The following is a 20,455-nucleotide window of genomic DNA, read 5'->3' as shown; positions in this document are numbered from 1 at the left end:
CAGGGCTTAGGGCGACTTCCAACAATTAAACAAACAATAAAAACAATATCACTATTTAAAATCAACCTTACAGTTAAAACTTTTAGTAAGGATCAAGGAGATACCGTAATGTGTATGAAGTGCTTTGAATATTTAAAATGTGCACTTACTAAATGGCAGTCAGTTACTTCTGAAAACCCAACCGCCAGATCCGTTTCATGTGGGCATAGATTTCTTTTCCATTGAAAAAATTAACTTGTGTTTTTTTTCCCCTTCTCAAATTAGTTTTTTTAAAACTTCTTGGGAGTTAATGTATCTAGTTGCCAATAAAGATTTATGTGTGAACCAGTTGTAATAATTTGGAGAGAGCTGTTTGACATAATCTGGAGTTTGGTACAGCATGTTCTTAAATGTTGCTGCACCATAAATCCATGATTGGCTATTTACCCACTCATCCCAAAATGTAACAAGTGTGTCTCAGATTGCAGCTTCATAAGTAAATTCTGCTTCCTTTACAATGCAGTCTTGTGCTTGTTTTGTTCACTGTGTTGCTTTGTTCAGTGGAGTTTACTCACAGGTAAGAAAATGACCAGTACTTAAGGTTCCCCATTTTTAAAAAAGCTGGCTTTGATCATTTTGGCTTTCATTTTGTAACAATAAATTGCACTTGTAGTCTTACTAGCCATTCCACCTCTATGGTATGTTTCTGAAATATTTCAAGAAATATTTGTTTTGTTAACTTGAAATTGTATACCAGTTTTATTTGTAGCCAATCAGTACAGTAAGCAATATGCTTTCATTTTGTGCTTTGTACAAATTCCTATTATTTGCAATGCTGTCCCTTTCAAATCTTCTGTATTGATTGTTCTTTTAAACATACAGCTGCTTAAGTTATGGTGACATGTAACTGGTAACATAGGAGTGAGTAATGTGGATTTTTAAAAAGACTCTCAGTCCATTTATTTACAAATACTAGTTTACACTGTGAAATTTAAATCTTATTGGGAACTAATTTACTTTACTTGTTTCATATTTATTCTAACTGGCTATTAACACTAAAAAGTAGAGGTGTTGGAGTGTGTTATATTGCAGCTAGCCACACATGGCACTGCATAACATTTGCCATTTAAATAACTAGGCAGTTTTCAGATTGGCTTATTTCCATAGGTACATAAAATACATGACATTTCACATACTATCTTGGTGTTCCTGAATGTTTTTTTGTTTTTCTTTAAAATCTATAATGTTGCAACTGCATGTGTAGAGCACATTTTCAGTTACACACTGTGTGGGTAAGTTGGAAGATACAATTACACTTAGCAACTATATATGGGTTTATGAAGGTGATTTGGTCTTAGTTGATTTGTTCTAGAGTGCCTAAAAAGACAATTATTCCAATATATTTGCCTTGATCAGTGACTTGGAAACATGCTGCTGTTTTTCCAGCTGAGCACAACACTTCAGGGCACACCCTAAAGAGACACTGATAAAATCTTTGGAAGGCTGCCCCGCTCAACAGAATCATGCTGCTCCCACTGAAACATCTTAATCTCATTCAGGTTTATGCTGTTGTGGCAAGGCAAGATCAGTCCGACTAAATCAACTGTAAACAAAACTGGATGTTACTGTATAGGGTAAACTCCAGTGAGAATGCATGGGTTTCAGCCACAGTGGTTTAACATGTAGCTTCAGCTGCAAAATTGATTTGAGTTGCATCATCGCAGGAATTGTGTGTATCAGTCATCACAAGACTAAATGTCTTATGGTATTGTGGTGTGTGTACTGGTGATGATAGTTGTTGAGGAGGTGTTATCCTAGGAAAACAATTTTTGAATCCTTATTGTGCAAGCAACTTTTAGTTAAGTCATAGAGAAACTAAATTTAGCACTGAGAAGACTAAATGATTTCCTTGTAATAAAACTTATTAATGGGAGTTGAATTAAAAAAACAAAGTTTCATAAGAAGTGACTTTTCTTGTTTTTCCCTCTCTTCTAATATTTAAGAGATAAGAGTGGGTAAATTTGGAAAAATTGTTTGAACAGTGAACAAATACATCCTGGAATGGGCTGCTATTTCCATCCATTTCCTCAAAAAAAGGACCAAAAACACTATCTTCTTTAGCCCCTAAATGGGAAACAACTCCAGTTTCCAGCTTCTCTCGATAGAGAGAACGAGTCTGCCAACAGTTCTTTGAAAGTCTCTGGACTGAAACTATCTTCCATTTTATTTTTAGTACTTTCTCCACTGCTGACTGACTAAAACTAGGAAGCAGCAGCAATGATTTTTTTTTCTGCTCATGGTCCCTACCCAAAGCCATCAGATGATGAGAACTGGTGCTCAGAGGTCCATAGCCCGCACTGCTCCTCTCTCTACAAACTCTTCACTCATAGGGAAAGTCCACACGACCCACCAAGCCTACAGCCCTGCCAAACTGTCTTTCATCTGTGGAACCAGGACAGCATAACAAGTGAGGAGCCAATGCAGTAAAACTCCATGTTTCAAAGACAGCATATGGTGATAGAGGCTACTGTGCCCACCCAAAAATAACACCTCAAAATTTGAGAACTGCAAGCTATGGTTCTTTTTATACATACATTTTAATTAAGACATAATATGTGGGCAGTCATGCTTTCCCAGGCAAACAGTTGGTAATGCCAGTTTGACTTAAATCAGGAAACTTGATGCTTTAGAATGAACTTGGATTAGCTGTGGGTCTGCTTTTGTGTTGGAGTAATATAAATTGTCCCTCTAGTTTTTTCCAAGGGTTAAGTCAAGTCAGTGTTTGAGTATTCTGGTTCTTTTGTATATTTGCCATTCTTACATGGGTGTTAAATTTTATTTTAATAATGAAATCTATACTGTTAGGGGAGGTGCCATAGTTCAGTAGATGAACACATGCTTTGCATGTAGAAAAGACTGGGTTCAATCAATTTAAATTTTGATATCAAATAGTCACAAAGGAAATGACTTACCTATATCCAACACTCTGGAAAACCTCTTCCTTGTCCAATCCACCTCAATCCACAGTCAGCAGTACTGAATTTAATTAGTGATAATCTTTTCATCTTTAAACCACCAGCCAAAAAAGGAAGTTATAAGTGCCTACTTTCTTTGTAATTTATGATGACTATTGCAAAGCCTTTCTCTTTATTCCCATGTGTTTTGATATGTCTACATGAAAGCTGAGCATAATTATATTCTCCACATTATTCCAATCAGATTGTTGACTATATGGGGAGTATGGGTGTTTACTGTTGAATGTCTCAAGAAACACAATATTTTGTCCTTTAAGAAATACATGACCTATTGCATTAGTAATCTGCCTTGATAATGTAGCTGCCCAATACAAAGACTGTCTCCCATTATTTTAGTAATACCTATGGTAAAAGTCATTCAAGAATATTTGAAATGCTCATATTCATAATATACTAATGTCGGGTCTTCGGTACCCCTCCCGGTCTCCCAGCGTCGCCGTTGCCCCTCCCGGGCACTCTGGGGCGTTCCCCGGAGGTCTCAGAAACGGGGGGGTGGACGCTGGGTTACTTCACCACAGGCCCCCGTTCCCCTCTTGGCTGTGCCGTGGCTCCTGTCCCTCTCTCTCACGAGGCAGCCTCTTTGCGCATCAGCCAGCTTCCTCAGCGACCTCCTCCCTCCCTCCTTTTATGCTTCTCGACCCATCCTTCCCTCTTCCCGGGTCCTGCCCCTCTCTGGCTCCTCCCCCCTTCAAAGCCCCAGACGCCCGGGAGAGGCGCGCCGGGGCTGGGCTGACTGGGCGTGCCTCGGGCGTCCTAGCCCTCGGCTGCGTGCTGCGATGGAGCGTCTCGCGCTGCAACGAGGTGAACGGCTCTCCCCCTCCTGGCCCGGTGCTAGGCTCAGCTTCTCCCTCTTGCTCCCCGGCGTCTTGCCCTGGCCAGACTTCGCGGACTCGAAGCCGGGCTCGCCGTCTGGGAGGCGCCGCTCGGGTGGCTGCTGTCGCCCCGTCAGTCGAGGTGAGGGGTGGGGCCGCCACGGGGGCTTGGAGAGGTGGGGAAGGCTCTTGGGGCGACGACGAGGGCTTGGAACGGCTGGCAGGCGCCGGGGGGTCTCCTCCGCGCAGTCCCCGCCCGAGCTGGGCGGGACAACTAATTTTCTGTTAATTCTTATATTAGGATAGATTACCATAATTTTTAGCTGATGGACATATATTTATGCAGAAGAATTAAATCTTGTTTATGTGGACGTGCGGGAGGGATACCTTAATTTGGGGCTTTGGCAGTAATGAATTTCTGACAGTAACATTTCTGGCAGTAACAAATCACAGTGTTCTTGTATAATCTTGAGTAGTCATCATCAATATTACCAGGTTGTTAGTTATGTTACATATTTAAATTTTGGAACAGATACTATACTGTATCAGCCACCTATTTAATACATTTTTTAATTCAGGAAAGAACCCTAATTGCTCTGAAACAAGCAGGCTTCAGATTGTCAGTCTGGATAACAAATAGCTGCTTGTCTTTCCTTTTGTTGAAGAATGTGGAAGAAGATGATGATATTGAATTTATATCCCACCCTATACCCTGAATCTCAGAGTCTCAGAGCAGTCACAATCTCCTTTACCTTCCCCCACTCCCCACAACAGACACCTTGTGAGGTGGGTGGGGCTGAGAGAGCTCTTACAGCAGCTTCCCTTTCAAGGACAACTCCTATGCAAGCTATGGCTGACCCAAGGCCATTCCAGCAGCTGCAAGTGGAGGAGTAGGGAATCAAACTCGGTTCTTCCAGATAAGAATCCGTGCACTTAACCACTACACCAAACTGACTCTCAGATTATTAGGTTGGATCTTGCAGTCTTTAAGTGTAAGAATCAGGGGTTTCTATTCCTGTTTTTTCTTTCCTCCAGCTTTTCCATTTGACCCTTGGAAAGTTGATATCTAAGGTTGACTGGCATCTTGCAGTTGAGAAGTTATGTATATTGTTGTGTATATTGTTGCATTTATGAGATGCTAATAGTTTCAATTGTTTTTCTTACAGAGGTGTTATGAACATAAACAGTACAGGAATGGTCTGAAATTTTGCAAACAAATTCTTTCCAATCCAAAGTTTGCAGAGCATGGAGGTAAGTCTGTCAGTGCACAGATTTAGAATGAATAGTAGATATTTCTAAAATGGATGTTTGTTACCTGCCCCAAGTTTGAATATTTAGAATAGATAGTAGTATGTAGATACATTACCTAACTATAAAAGTCAGCTGAAAATGAGTAAATACACTGAAATCTTAAAACTTCATCTCAAGATGAAGTGCACACTGAGTTAAAAGCCTCTCTTATTTCTGATTTTTGAAATCCAATCAGGACAAAGACAATTTGTAGAAAGGGTTGATATATAAAAGAAGCTTTCCCTCCCAGTGTGTCAGTGCTTGAAACAACCTCATGCTAAAGTTGTTCAGCAGCAACTTTAATAGGTCTCACATTGACTTTTGCCCTACATATGTGACTTAAGTTACAGTGTTTTCTTGCTGTATTTAGGTTTCAATCTGCTGTCTTGTCAGCTTTCTGCAGAAAAATGACTCTGAGGAATTCGTTCAAAACATAATGTTATGGAGAAATAATCTTTCTCTTTAAGTAGTCCATTATAAATAATATTACATAAGGAACATACTTCATTTAGCAGTCCTTCTCTGAATCTAGTCCTAGCAAATAAGAAATTATTTGTTTCAATGAAAGGAATGTGATATTGCTTAAGACCAACCAAATTAACTGTGTAAACTTTTGAGCTGTCTAGAGCTCTTTAACAGGCTAGATCAGTGTGCAGTTCGTTGAGGTGGGCCATAAGGAACCTTGACAGGAGCTTAAGTAGTTCACATGATAGCAGCACCTGGTTTCATTATGATCCATGTAATTGTTGGGGGGGATATACATACAGCTGCTATCTGGGCTGAGAGGGGCATTCTGAGCTGCCCCTGGGACATTTTTTTTTCATGGCATTTTGGGGGCTTGTGTTTGCAAATCCCTGGGATCCATATAGAACTTTTTTGTATTTGCAAATACCTTGAGATCACTGTTGGATCCCAGGTGTTTACATTTTCAAGCGTTTGAGCAACAATGGAGACATTTCTCATATGTACACATTTTAATTTTCTCCCTAAGTACTTGTAAACACAAGAAACTTTCTGTGTAGGGGGAGCTGGAATATTTTCTGAGGGGTGACATTCTGGTTCCCCCTGCCCCCTCCAGTTCTTGCCACATCCTAGGAACACAGCAAGAAGTCAGAACTGCCACTTGACATTCTGATCCTCCTCACAGAGTGTGTGTGTGTGTGTGTGTGTGAGAGAGAGAGAGAGAAAGAAATTCCTTCCTTTCAAATTCATCATACCCCTGGCTGGAACCCAGTGAGGAGTTTCCAGGGGAGGGTGGAGAAAATGAGATAGCCAACTTGCAGCATTCTGACCCCTTTCCCACTGTCTCCCTGCTGGACCTGGCAAGGAATTTCCATGGAGGCAGGGGTTATAATATTGATTTCTGTCTGAGAGTTGGCATTCTGATTCCCCACCCACCCACCCCCAAAATGTTGGTGGAGTTTCACCTGAAGGGATTGTCCAACCTCAGGGTGCATATATCTCACAGGCTAAATGCTGTGCTCCTCAGGACTAGTTGCTTTAGAAGTGGGGAAGAGAAAAAGTATATTTTAGGATATGATCTTAAGGATCACTTCTTGAGCATTCTCATACCTTAAGATCATGGCCAAGGAGATCCCACCACCGCATTTTTTTAAAAAAAATCCTTCCTAGTAAAGATTTTTGTAGAAGTTGAAATCTTGGTATGTTGTGTTTTAATAACTGGTATTGCATGGCATAGCATTTGGATTTTTCTGTGGACCTATGTGGCTATCTTTGGTCAAATAGAAAGCAACATTTTCCAATAAAATAGGAGTTGGCTGTGTTGACAGAAACAATTTGCACTTCTATAAAGCATAGCCAGCTTTCATATTTAATAGAAATGTGGTTTAAAAGTTTGAGACAAATCTTTATTTTGTAACCCAAATGTGCACTGCTGGTTTCTCTGTTTTAAGTGTGTTTGTGTTCTCTGCTGCTGTGATTGTGGCTTGACAAAGTATCATGTTTTTGTTTATAGAAACCCTGGCTATGAAAGGATTAACATTAAACTGTCTAGGTAAAAAAGAGGAGGCGTATGAATTGGTGCGAAGGGGCCTACGAAATGATTTGAAGAGTCATGTCTGTATCCTTTGTTACACTTTTTATTTTCAATGGAAAAATTGTTAATAATTATCTTTTAAGCATGGAAGTGATTCATTTGTGGTTATTAAGTAAAGATTATATTTTATATATACTTCTAAAAGGCATTTTACTAAATAGTCAAATTGAATACCTTTAAACAGTCTATGTTACAAATGAAATTTATTTTTAAATCAGTTGTGTATCCTCTTTTTTCTATTTGAAAGTGTCATCTTTATGGATTTGGGTGCGTGCCTAATCATGTGCCAGTGTTCAGACAGAAGCAGTCTTAGAAATACTTGGGCTGCACACTTAACTTTGCTCATCTGCTGTCTTGAATTTCCATGTTTTGAAAGTGATGTATGCTAATAACAGTCAACTGCTATAATAGTTCATATGTGTAAGAAGTCTGGGCTCTCTTGTACTTCTGGAAAATGTTTTTTTTTTTAAATAGAATACTTACATGGAGTATTTTTCTTATTTTCAATTGCTTCAAAAATGTGATACCCTTAATTAAAGTTTCCAGGTTGGCATGTCTATGGCCTACTCCAGAGATCAGACAAGAAATATGATGAAGCCATCAAATGTTATCGAAATGCACTGAAATGGGATAAGGACAATCTCCAAATCTTGAGAGACCTCTCTTTACTACAAATTCAAATGAGGGATCTAGAAGGCTACAGGGTGAGCTGAGAAATTTGTTCATAAAAATTCTTAAAAGTACTATATCAGTTCTCTGAGAGTAGATACAGGTGGGGTGCTGTGTTTGTCTGAAGCAGCAGAACAAATTTTCAGGGGCACCTTTTAAGACCAACAAAAGTTTATTCACGATATGAGCAACTATATCTGAGGAAGCGTGCCTGCACATGAAAGCTCATACCTTGAATAAACTTTTGTTGATCTTAAAGGTGCCACTGAACTCAAAATTAGTTCTCTGAAAGTTGATGGAACTAAAGAAAATGTATAGAGGAGTTGGATGGCCTTGAATAAGAAATAGGGATGTCTCATTTCAGCTGTTAACAGCAATGATGATAAGGCCTTCTGGTCCATTGTTAACACTACTATAAAAATTAAAATTCCCTGCTGTATTGCCCCCTCGATGTGGGAAAACCATTTCAAGAGAATATTTTTCCGATGTTAATTCGCCTAGTTCATCTTTGGCTATTATTTCTCTTGATTTAATAGCTCCTTGGTCTGTGGTATCAATCAAGGAAGTGATATGCCTTATTAAGGTATCAACATTAGGGAAAGTGTCCTGACCAGGATAGCTCAGGCAAGCCCAATCTTGTCAGATCTTGGAAGCCAAGAAGGGTCAACTCTGGCAAGTACTTTGATGGGAGACCTCCTTGGAATACCAGGAGGCAGGGGCAAGCTTTATTCAGCCACCTCCCTGAATATCCTCCAGGCCTCCAGTAGGGGTCAGTCACCAGAGGTCACCATGACTTCCAGGTGTACATGCATGTACATAGAAATAAAAAAATAATTAGGAAAAGCCCCTAGTTCTGATCTAATTTCCAATGAGTTATTCAAGGATGATGCACAGTGGGCCACAGTGTTGGCCCCAGTTTTTACTCGTATCAATTCCAGTGTGCAAAGGCCTGATTCATGGAGACATTTGATTATTGTCCCAATATGTAAAAGGGAATCTAGACTGGACCCATCCTGCTATCGACCAATTAGCCTCTTTTCTTCTTTGAGAAAGGTATATTCTGTTTATCTGCTTAGGAAACTTTTGGAGCATGAACACATAGGCTTTAGAGTAGGCTTCATTGACATATGAACATTGTCTGGTTTTCTACCATTTGGCTGAGAAATATTCATCTTTTAAGAAGGGCTGATTATATACAGACTTTATTGATCTTAAGGGGGCCTTTGATTCTATAAATCATCCTAGACTGTGGAATAAACTAAATCAAATTACTATAGAAAAAAGGCTCCTAGGACTTACCCAGCAACTATGTTTGAACTATATTTCAGCAACTAGGGCTTTTTTTTCTGTTTCTGGCTGGCTTGGCATCAGGGGTATGACCTAATATGCAAATGAGTTCCTGCTGGGCTTTTTCTACAAAAAAAGCCCTGTGTGGAACGATTATGATGTCATGGGGTGTGGCCTAATATGCAAATGAGTTCCTGCTGGGCTTTTTCTGCAACCCCCCCCTGCCAGCAACTGTATTCTAGCAAATCAGCTGTTCAAATATGCCTTGGATATGAAGGGTACTTAACAAATTTATTTAACTTGGAAAAGGGGGTACAACAGGGATGTTTTCTGACTCTTCCTTTATTCAGTTATATCTAAACAATTTAGCATCCATCATTGATAACTGCTAGCACTCACCAAAATTGGCTGAGAGTTGTGTCTGTCCTGTGTCGAACCAGGACTGGTATGTAAAGGCCTTCCAGCCTTCCTCCAGTTACTGTTCTCAAAAAAGCTTGGTGATTAATGATCTGAAATATGAGATCTTAAGTTTTTACCAAAACTAGGAAACGGAACTCTCTTAATGGTCAATCAGTGGGTCCAATATTGAGCAAGTTAACACCTTTTGCTATTTGGGAATTCTATTCTCAGCAGATTTAACTTGGGACACCTCCCTCCCCGAAACCTAGGATATCCAACAAAACAAAACCATGTGCAAATGCTATAAATAGGATTTTCTATAGTAGCCGGGGGGGGGGGAGTATATTTCCAGAGCTGCACAAACCTTCAACTTGCAAGTGGTCCCCCTTTTTCTTTATGGCTCAGCTATCTGGACCAAAGCCATCTCTGATAATATTGATCAACCTCTGGCCCAGTTTTTAAGAAAAATACTAAATGTCCCTCATTGTGTATCAAATGTAGTCATGCGGGCAGAATCTGAACAAATATCTCTATGTTGTTCCACCTCCTGCAGGGACAACTGTGTTCTGTATATATGAAGTATAGAGACCATTTACATTGTCTGATTCTGCTTATATCTCTGCTTCTGATTGTCTTATTCTGCTTATATCTCTAGTAGTTCAGTTCTGCTTATGCCTCTTGCATCCTAATACAGGTCAAGTGAGTTGTTACCAAGTCCTGTAGGTGGAGCAAATTACTTATAACATTCCATTGTTTTCAATGTGGCTTAGCTAGATTGAGTTTATGACTAATTATATATGGAATTTACTTCTGGAAACATGCTAGCTCTAGTAAGGCATTCAGCTTTGTTTAAAGACAGATAATCTTTATAAAGGACAGTGTGATTGACCAAGGTATTATACAAAAAGTTTTGTATAAGTTGCGTGTTTTAATGAAACTTTTTTGAAAATAACATCTTCCATAATACATCTCAAAGTTAATTACTTAGAATTTCAGTAATGAACAAATACTGTAAAAACTGCTGGTTTATTACTACTCTGCAGGAAACTAGGTATCAGTTGCTTCAACTCCGACCTGCACAACGGGCGTCGTGGATTGGCTATGCTATAGCTTATCATCTGTTGGAAGATTATGAAATGGCAGCAAAGATTTTGGAAGAGTTTAGGAAGACTCAACAGGTATTATGCGTCATTGGTGAGAACAGCAAATGGGGAATTAATATATCCTTATGTAGAGACAGTAAATGTATACAGCTACATATAAAAACCTTCCTGAAGAACCAGTAGTTTATTCTGATTCTGCCAGTTTCCTGTTTAGGGGAGGACAGAGTAGTGCATGGATTAGTTGCCCCTTTCCAAACGCATACAAGAAACAGTAGCTGCTGTTTTTTTGTTGGCAAATGCATCTTAATTGCACAATCAAGACGTCTAATTCCAGGAACTAGATACAGGTGGTCTTTCCATACTAACACCTTTTTAGACACTGGATCACATCTGGAAATTAATGTATTAATGCCTGTTTCGAATGTGCAGATAACCTTTGCTCCATTGGGATGAAACTTTTTTTTAAAAATATTGCTGAACTTAAAATTATGACTATTTCACTGTTTTCTTATGTATGCAGACATCTCCTGATAAAGTAGACTATGAATATAGTGAGCTGCTCTTGTACCAGAATCAGGTCCTCCGAGAAGCAGGACTTTATAAAGAAGCTTTGGATCATCTTAGCACCTATGAAAAGCAAATCTGTGACAAATTAGCTGTTGAAGAAACAAAAGGTAACATATTATTGCAGGTAGTTGTTGTGTCCAAATGGTTGTGTCCCAAGATGTGTGGATCGTACTGATTTAAATGCCTTATGCATATATATTCATACCTATGAACATTATGTAGGTATATGTTCAATTGTGTTGTTCATAATAGAGATGGTTCTTTTAGGAGGCTTCTGACTTAAGTATTTATTTATTTATTTCTGTTTTTCTAACATCAAGCCCGGGCAGACAGAGCTCGTTAATGTAACATCTACCACCCGGAGGACTCGCTGCCGGCGTCCCGGCTTACTGGGCCATGGCAGATGACCCCATGGTGAAAGGGTGGAGCCAGTACTGCGCACACTGCGCTTCACCTAAAAATTCCTCTGCGCAGGCCTGATTGGTATCCACATCCACAACCCACAACATACCAAGTCCTACAGCGATGGGCAAGGGGCGAAACGGCAGGTGGAGGATGCCACTGGAAGCCGCAGTCCCGATCCTGCATGTAGGCCGTTCAGGGTATTGGTCGCCTGATGCTGACCCGGAGACGAAAGCATTTTTCGGCAGCACCCTGAACAACCAAGCAGCCTTATTTAGGGACAGCACTGCTTGCTCCGTATGGAGAGGGGCCTAGAAAAGGTGGCCTAAACAAAGCTCGTCTCCTCCCCCCCTCAGTTGGCTAGCCGCGGTCAACGGGCATCCTTACTTGCGGTCGAAAAATAACAACAAAGAAAAGGCATGCACCTGCCTCACAAAGTGTGCAAAGACTAAAGCTTGCGTGTTGGAACATTAGAACCATGCTTTTTTTGTATAAACAATTTTATTAGTAACATATGGTAGCAGAACTATATCTACAACTTATAAAAAGCTTAAGATAAAAGAAAGATCTTTCTACCCCATATCTTACTTTCCCCCCACCCCTCCCTCCGTTACTTGACCCCCGCCAGTGTTATTTTCTTTTAAAAAAACAAGTATTAAAGGTACCCTTAACTATTAAGAAAAAACAACCCCCCCCCCAAAAGTTATATTCTTATTTTAAAAATCTTAATCCTCATCAAAGATTGTCCAATGCCCTTTTATTTTCCACTCTTTTTCTACGTATCTTCTGAATTTCTTCCACTCCAACTTAAAAAGTTCCAAATCATAGTCTCTTAGTTTTCTTGTTAATTTGTCCATTTCACTCCATGACATAACTTTTGTAATCCAATCCCATTTCTCTGGTATTTTTTCTTGCTTCCACAGCTGCGCATACAATGTCCTAGCAGCTGAGAGCAAGTACCATATTAAAGTTCTATCTTCTTTTGGAAATTTTTCCATTTGTAATCCCAGCAGAAAAGTCTTTGCCACTTTGTTGAATTCATATCCCAAAATCTTAGAAATCTCTTGCTGAATCATCTGCCAAAACATTTTAGCCCTTTCGCAAGTCCACCACATATAGTAGAAAGAGCCTTCATGCTTTTTGCATTTCCAACACCTATCTGGCATCTTGTTGTTCATCTTTGCTAATTTTTTTGGAGTCATATACCATCTATACATCATCTTAAAACAGTTTTCTTTAATACTATGACATGTTGCAAGTTTCATAGAATTTTTCCACAAATATTCCCAAGATTCCATCTTTATTTCTTTATTTACATTAATTGCCCATTTTATCATCTGAGATTTCACTACTTCATCTTCTGTAGACCATTGTAAAAGTAATTTGTATACTTTTGAAATTAATGTCTCATTATCTCCAAGCAGAACTCTTTCCATTTCTGTTTGCTCCTTCCTTATTCCTTCAGTTTTGATATCATTCTCCACCAAACTTTTTATTTGTTGCATTTGAAACCAATCATATTTGTAACTCAGTTCTTCTGCAGTTTTCAGTTCTATTTTCCCACTTTGTATTTTTAGTAGCTGATTGTATGATAGCCGTTTTTCTTTGGCTGTTTTAGCCGTTATCTTTATCACTTCAGCTGGCACTATCCACAAAGGTCTCCTCTCATCACCATATTTCTTATACTTTATCCATACATTTAGTAGATTACTTCTTATATAATGGTGAGAGAAAAGGCCATCCATCTTCTTTTTTCCGTAATACAAGTATGCATGCCAGCCGAATTTTTTCCATGGCCTTCCAGCACTAAAAGTTTTTTATTTAACAACATTAGAACCATGCTTGACACAGTAGACAGTGGTCGCCCTGAACGACGCTCTGCTCTAGTTGCCCACGAACTTCTCAGGTTGAATATCGACATAGCAGCTCTTAGTGAGGTCCGTTTCCCTGAGGAAGGTAGTCTTCAAGAACACGGTGCTGGCTATACCCTCTACTGGTCGGGTAAGTCAAAGGCTGAGAGCCGCCTTTCTGGCGTTGGCTTCATGGTCAGGAACTCCATTGCCTCTAAACTCGAAAACCTGCCAACAGGTCACTCAGTTCGCATCATGTATCCTGCCTTCCCCACAAGTGGGCTCAGGGCGACTAACAAGCCAAAGGTGGCATCATAAAAGTGCAACAATGTATCATAAAACAACATCAATATAAAACCCGTTAAACAATATTAAAATCATAGTACATAAAATTAACAACTTTGGTAGCCTTCCAAATATTTTTGCAAACAAACTTTGCACACCCCTCCATTGCAATCATAAAACACTAACTGTTTAGAGGCCCATTGTCTTCCTCCCAAATTTCATTTAGTGTGCACTAAACTTGAAGAATTCTAGCTGAATAATTTTGAGAGGCTTTACTTCTTGTTGCACATAACTGGAAAACTGAAAAGTGGGATGCTTACTCGTCCTCCAGTTTGAGTTTGTATTTACTCTTCTGTCCTCCTGTCACTAATATTTGTTCTTTATTGGCACATTTTGAGAGAAGTAAGAATTCCTCTGTTAGCACCCAAGCAGGCCATTCCTTCAGTGGCCCACTTTGTTTCTGTTCATGGAAAATGGAATCGGGAAGCAGAAGATAACACACAAACAAAAATGAATGCATACATTAATGCATTACAAATACAAAATTTAGTTGAATAGAAGCCCTGATTTCTTGTGGTATGTTCTTAATAGTCTGTGATAGTGCCCATGCATTACATTTGACAATCCAGAGTCTTAAATTTGTATATGTTTGCTTGTTTACAATGTTTATTCTCTGCTTTTCTTGGCATTTAACTGGTAATGTGAACCAGATAGTTAGGTTACAGGAGGGGAGTCTAGATACTTTTGTGTGTGTCTCCATTCTGATCATTTTCCCATTCAAAGGAGCTCTGGATATCATATGAGTGAATCACTGAGTCTTAAAGTCCTGTATATAAATAGAAACTCTGAACCAGGATAGGATCCTAGATTAATGGGGCTATCTTGGCCCATTTTACCAAGACATGGCTTGATGAGGAAGGTGAGATTGGGGTGTCATAGCTGTGGAAATACTACTGTAATTATATGGAAATAGGCATACCACCAGTTCTTAATAGAACATTTCCTCAGAAAAATCAGGTATGCAGTTGTCTGGACATAGGCTGTCTTTAGGTAAATGAGTGGTTTCAGTGTTATAAAACTTGACATCTAGATATTCTGGTAGTCCTGCTTATTACTGTATGACTGTTTCTGCCCAAATAATACATTTTATTTGTTTACTATAAAATTTGTTTTCTATCTTCAACTTTTTTACTACTACCAGGTGGCATGTGCTAAGTAAGGTAGCAAGGAGTTCAGAAGTTTGAAGCTCTCAAATATTGGGTATATTTGCAATTTTTCTTGTAGAAAACTAAGAAATTGATGCATCTGAACGCCATAAATATACAGATATTCCAATTGTATATTCTAAGTTATAAATTATGCATTTTAAGTGGTTAAATCAGTAAAATATGTTTGGTAACACATTTCAATATTTCATGAAATTTCTATCCCCCCCCCCCCCAAAAAAAAAAATCTCCTGGGGAAAATAACTTTCTGTGGCTTCAAAATTTCTAGATGTATTTCTATCTAAATCTAAATTTCTAGATCTTCCTCTCAGGAAGATGTTAATGGACAGACATGCATATAGGAGAGGGTGGTATTTCACATTCTCAGCTTACAGAGAGTTTTAAAGGTCAAAAACAGCACTTTGAATTGTATCTAGAAACAAAATTGGTAACTGGTGTAACATTTTAACATGTGGAATGCTCCAGTGTGTTTCTTTCTAACACCTTGTTGCATCATCTTGTCCCAGCTGAAGTTCTTGTCAGGTCTTCTAAGGAAGCCCCACTGAGGGTTGGTTCCAGACAGCTTTTCACTCAGTTCCCTTACCTGCTTCCCCATCCCACATTACTTCTATTTATGCAGGTCCACTGATCCCTAGCATAGCCTCTAATGATAAAAAGTGTCCATTCCATGCTTTTTCACCAGTGGAAAAACTGGTTAAAAACAACTCATAGAGAGCATGGAGAATTGTAGCTGGTTCCTATAAAAACAAAACAAAAAACCCAGCCAGCTAGCAATACCAACCATAATTTGTGAAGGTGCCTCAAGAAATAGATAGCACTTCTACATCCAAAGGGGAAAGCCTTGTCTAAAAGCATCCCCAACCTTTGAACTTGTTTCCTTAGAGGGAACAGTATGCCATCCAGAATAGCTGATACTTTATTATCCTGTATAAAAAAAACTGTAATTAACAGCATCTTCATTGACAATGCAGTGCAACTGAATGACATCTACTACATATCAGTTGATAACTCTGTAGAATCTTCAATAGCGAACATGCCTGAAGTGTAGCATAAATGATAAGACATATTTCTGTCTAGTACTTTAGTATTATATTTGTTGTACTTAGTATTTTGCAAGATAAATGCTTAACTGATGACCAAATAAAGCTAAATATGTAGTTTGTATTTAATTTTCAAGTCTGTTTAAAGAGATGTAATAGCGCTGAGACCTAGACATGAAAGGAGTAGATCAAAAGCTAATAAAGATAACGGCTGGATGGACATAATTACAGAATTCTAGTTTTTAGATGAATAGTTTTAAAAGTATTAGTGTCTTTTGAACCCTCCATAAATAAGTTGAGGGGGATAAGTACAGTTATTTTAAAAAATATTTCAAGTCATGTTTATGGAAGAAAGTTTGGATTTAGAAACTTAAGGAATCTCAATGTTTCCTTTCTAAAAAGTAGATTAGGTTATATTCATGTAAAATATGGTGTGATTTTTTGTTTTTTAAAAAACTCAGTACATTAGATAATCTGCATTAATCTAGAAATTATTAGATGACTACAGCTGTCTCTATTCAACTGTGTTAGTGGATGCTAATTCAGTTGATCCAGATATAACATTTAATTGCTATGTTGCAAGATACTGTAATTTTAAATTATTAACAGCTATGGTCTTGGTAGCATCAAGGTTTTAATAAGTTAATAGCCAGTCATTAAGGTTACCAATGTATTAGGCATGCCTATTGTCCAAAACTTGGGTCCTATTTAGATTTCTTTCTTGTTAAGTTAGGTCAAGTATTTGTATCTTATAGAGCCTGAAAGTTGTAGTCTTCTTTAATACACAATATTATTATGAAAGAGCAGTATGCCTCTTAGCAACCAATATGAGATGTGTTCATAGCAGACTTCCAGAAAGCATATAGGAGTAAATAGGACAAGTCACTGTATTCAATCTCAAAGAACATTTTTCTGAACCAAGTACATGAGGTGATATACAATGGTAAACTGTAAGGTATATATGAAAGAGTATGTTGATTTGTATCAGTTGTGCTCTGTACTGCACATCAGACATTTTTAGTTACTATAGACACAGTTTAATAAGAACATAAGAAGAGCCCTGATGGATCAGACCAGTGATCCATCTAGTCCAGCATCCTGTCTCACACAGCGGACAACCAGTTCCTTTGGAGGGCCAAAAAGACTGTACCCCCGTTCCCTTTTTTAATAGATGACTTTGGTATCTCTAGATTTTGGCTGTGGTAAAACTTTTTATTTGGTTTCCTTGTACAGTTTGAGATAAGTAATTCCTTTAAATCAGGCAAAATGATTAGGTGGCTTGGGGGAATTACAAACAAAAGAGCATTTTGTCTAAAACAGTTTCATGCAATAGATATTACGCCTCTTCTCACAATGGATTTATAATTCTGCATTTTTAACAGGAGAACTTCTATTACAACTCTGCAGGCTGGAAGAAGCAACTGAGATTTATAGAGGATTGCAAGAAAGAAATCCTGAAAACTGGGCTTATTACAAAGGCTTAGAAAAGGCACTTAAACCAGGTAACAAGCTTAGCAAAGATACATGTGAACATATGAAATAGTTAAAATTTTCGGGGAGGGTTTGGAGCTGAGTGGTAGAACATCTGCTTGGCAGGCAGAAGGTTCCAGGTGGTTTAGTCTCCCCAGAATTTTCAACTAAAAAGAATCAGATGGTAGGTGATGTGAAAGTCCTCTGCCTGAGATGCTGGGCAGTTGCTATTAGTCTGTTAGTCTGAACAGACAATACTGACCTTGTTGGACCAAGGCATCTGATTCAGTATGAGCTTCATGTGATTCATTGGTGTTTATTAACATTTATGTAGAATGAGTGCATTCATTAATTATCTTGGGTTAGTTTTATTGCATATGGAATTGCAGTAGTTTACTTTTGCTTTTTTGCAGGAAAATGAAATATGGTAGATAAATACATTTTGTATGTGTATGTGTCCACGTTATCCTAATGATGGAAACTGAATTTGTTTTCTGTTGTCTATTCAAGAATTTCAGTATATTATAATGTTCAATAAAGTAACTTAATGAAAATTCTTTTTTATGGACCTCTTGGGAAACTGTAACGTACAATTCAGTATTGATAACAGAAGCAGGGGTGGAAAAATGGTCAGTAAAATTAGTAAAAGTCAGTTTTTCCATCTTGGTCATTAACTTGTCAAGGTTTTTAAAAAATGGTCAGTAAAGTCAGTAATTATTTGTTTTCATGAATGCAATTTGTGCTTTTTTTGTTTTTGTTACTGCATTTTGGGGGAAATATGACTTCCCAGTGAGAAGACAGATTTTTTTCAGCTCAACTCAGGAACACATTTTAACTGATGAAAGGGCCAGCATGTCAGAGAATTTTGAATGCCCACCTGATAGTCAAAGAAACTTTATATCATATGTATGAAAACAAGGTATACCATGTTAATATCACACCGAAGCTTTTACAGATGGCAAGAGCAGCTCATGTTCATAACAAGCAACATTGTGATGAACAGCATGCCATTAAAGAGAAGGAGCAAAGAAAGAAAGAGAGAAGGCTGAGGAGTTAAAAAGGTTTAAGATTGTAAATTTTGTTGTCTTCCTGACTCTCATATGGCTCTTTACACATTGTTTCTTCTTTCATTTAAAAAACTTATTTACATAGAAGAAGAAATCATTTCACAAGTGTTTGCAAGCATTCTTTTGTTTGTTTTTTTATAAGGTAACATGTTAGAGCGATTCAAAATTTATGAAGAAGCCTGGACTAAGTACCCAAGAGGATTGGTTCCGAGAAGGTTGCCATTAAACTTCTTATCTGGTAAGATATATTTTTGGTAACTTAATAGAATAGTTTTAACCTTAGAGAATATCACATTTCCTGTTTTATCATCCCTTCATCAATAACTTGGAAGTGACATCAGAATTTTTCTTTCTGGGCATCTGCTGTAGACATAAGAGAATACTAAATTAACTGTTCTTTATATACAGACTGGCATTGCTGATTGCTTCTGATGCTCTGGCTACCTTTTGTTAGAGTGGTTAAAGTGGCAGCTCTTCAGAGAAGTCCGTGTGGAAATCCAGAGCATTAGTGTTACAGAGAGTTAGCATCACTGTTGTCCTGCACACCCACCCCTTCAAAAAAGTGAAATGTGTGCTGTTTCCAAGTTGAACCATCTTGTACTGGGGGCAAGGGACTGAATTCGTTTTTAAGTTCTACAAATATTTTCTGTTCTAGGATAGAAAAACACTGTGTCCAATAATATCCATCCTGTATTGCAATTAAGCAATAGTGAGTTTCTCCATATACACACAAGCAATTTTGCTGGAAAGCTGTTTTTGTTGAAAAAGATTGCTGATGAGGGAAGCATTCCTGGTTTGGAGGGCAGAGAAATCAAAGATTTAAAGTAGACTTATCTCCCATTTTGAAGTTTGATGAAAAATCTGCTGATGAATGTTCCAAAAAGGGGGTTGCAGGGTGGGGAGGAATGCATTCTTTTCCCAGCATTTCAGGTAGACCTGCTGTGTGAATGTTCTGCCTGTTACCTGCTTCACATATTTCAGTTAGAAATGCAAACAGATTTTCCCAGGTTCTGTTTTTAGAACGGTCTGTGGGGTGTGCATCTGCCAGTGTCATAAAGTGAGAGGTAATCAACAGGCAGTGATTACTGTAGCTGCTTCTTTTAAATTTAAGTTTGATCAAGTGGAAGAATTCACAGAAGGAGTTAATGGAATGTGCCTCTCTATCTTTGTCAAGCAATCTGCCATATGCCCTGAAACACCTCTTTGAAGTTTAGGAGAGTCTCAGTGAAAATGCAGGAGAGGACAGGATCCTGCAGCATCAAGGGAGAATTGAGTAATCATCTCATTCTCCTTCCTGTGATGCAAGTTGAGGGTGGCAGGAAGGAGAAAGAGATTATTTCCTGTGGCTGATCTTGCTAGCAGTGCTCTTCTGAACTTCAGAGAATTTTGGGACAAACAGCAGGCTGCTTGAAAAAGGGAAAACTGGGGAAAATCCACTCCATCTCCCTCAGGATCCAACTCAAAATTCTGAAGTAATGCAAGAGAATGAACAGATATTTTTCTTCCCAAGGTGAGAAATTTAAGGAATGTTTGGACAAATTTCTAAGGATGAATTTCAGCAAAGGCTGTCCACCTGTCTTCAATACTTTGAGATCATTATACAAAGATAAAGAAAAGGTAATCATAGTATACATTGTGTGATGTTTTCCTTAGACACACACTCACAAGCACATATTTAGCATGCATAATCCAGCTGGTGTAATAGACATAGAGAAATTCTCATTAATCCCCCTTGTAAACATTAATTTTCATGGGCTCATGCTGACTTTACATCAGGGATGGGGAAGAGTCAAAGCATCTTTGTAACACATTTTCTGGGCTGAAGTACCTTTTGGGGCTTCCAGCATAAAGTTTTCTCACAGGATTCTGGATCCATGAACATTATTCCTTATACTCAAGGAATAATATTTGCATATCT

At 38.4% G+C, this 20,455-nt stretch overlaps 1 protein-coding gene across 1 annotated transcript in view; it reads left to right on the top strand.

Annotated features, from left to right (window-relative positions):
* The window catches only part of LOC132577186 (N-alpha-acetyltransferase 15, NatA auxiliary subunit), a 53,336-nt gene that overhangs the window by 11,195 nt on the left and 21,686 nt on the right, over positions 1 to 20,455 (top strand). Inside the window, exons 2-9 of the mRNA XM_060246759.1 lie at positions 4,993 to 5,077; positions 7,092 to 7,196; positions 7,719 to 7,876; positions 10,571 to 10,705; positions 11,151 to 11,304; positions 17,383 to 17,502; positions 18,680 to 18,775; positions 20,048 to 20,154. Coding sequence (XP_060102742.1) covers positions 4,993 to 5,077; positions 7,092 to 7,196; positions 7,719 to 7,876; positions 10,571 to 10,705; positions 11,151 to 11,304; positions 17,383 to 17,502; positions 18,680 to 18,775; positions 20,048 to 20,154 — 960 coding nt within the window. The remainder of the gene's footprint in view (positions 1 to 4,992; positions 5,078 to 7,091; positions 7,197 to 7,718; positions 7,877 to 10,570; positions 10,706 to 11,150; positions 11,305 to 17,382; positions 17,503 to 18,679; positions 18,776 to 20,047; positions 20,155 to 20,455) is intronic.

The sequence above is a fragment of the Heteronotia binoei genome, chromosome 9 (assembly GCF_032191835.1).
Source record: "Heteronotia binoei isolate CCM8104 ecotype False Entrance Well chromosome 9, APGP_CSIRO_Hbin_v1, whole genome shotgun sequence".
Taxonomy (NCBI): Eukaryota; Metazoa; Chordata; class Lepidosauria; order Squamata; family Gekkonidae; genus Heteronotia; species Heteronotia binoei.
The sequence above is the reverse complement of the archived record's forward strand: the minus strand, read 5'-3'. Positions and strand labels throughout refer to the sequence as shown.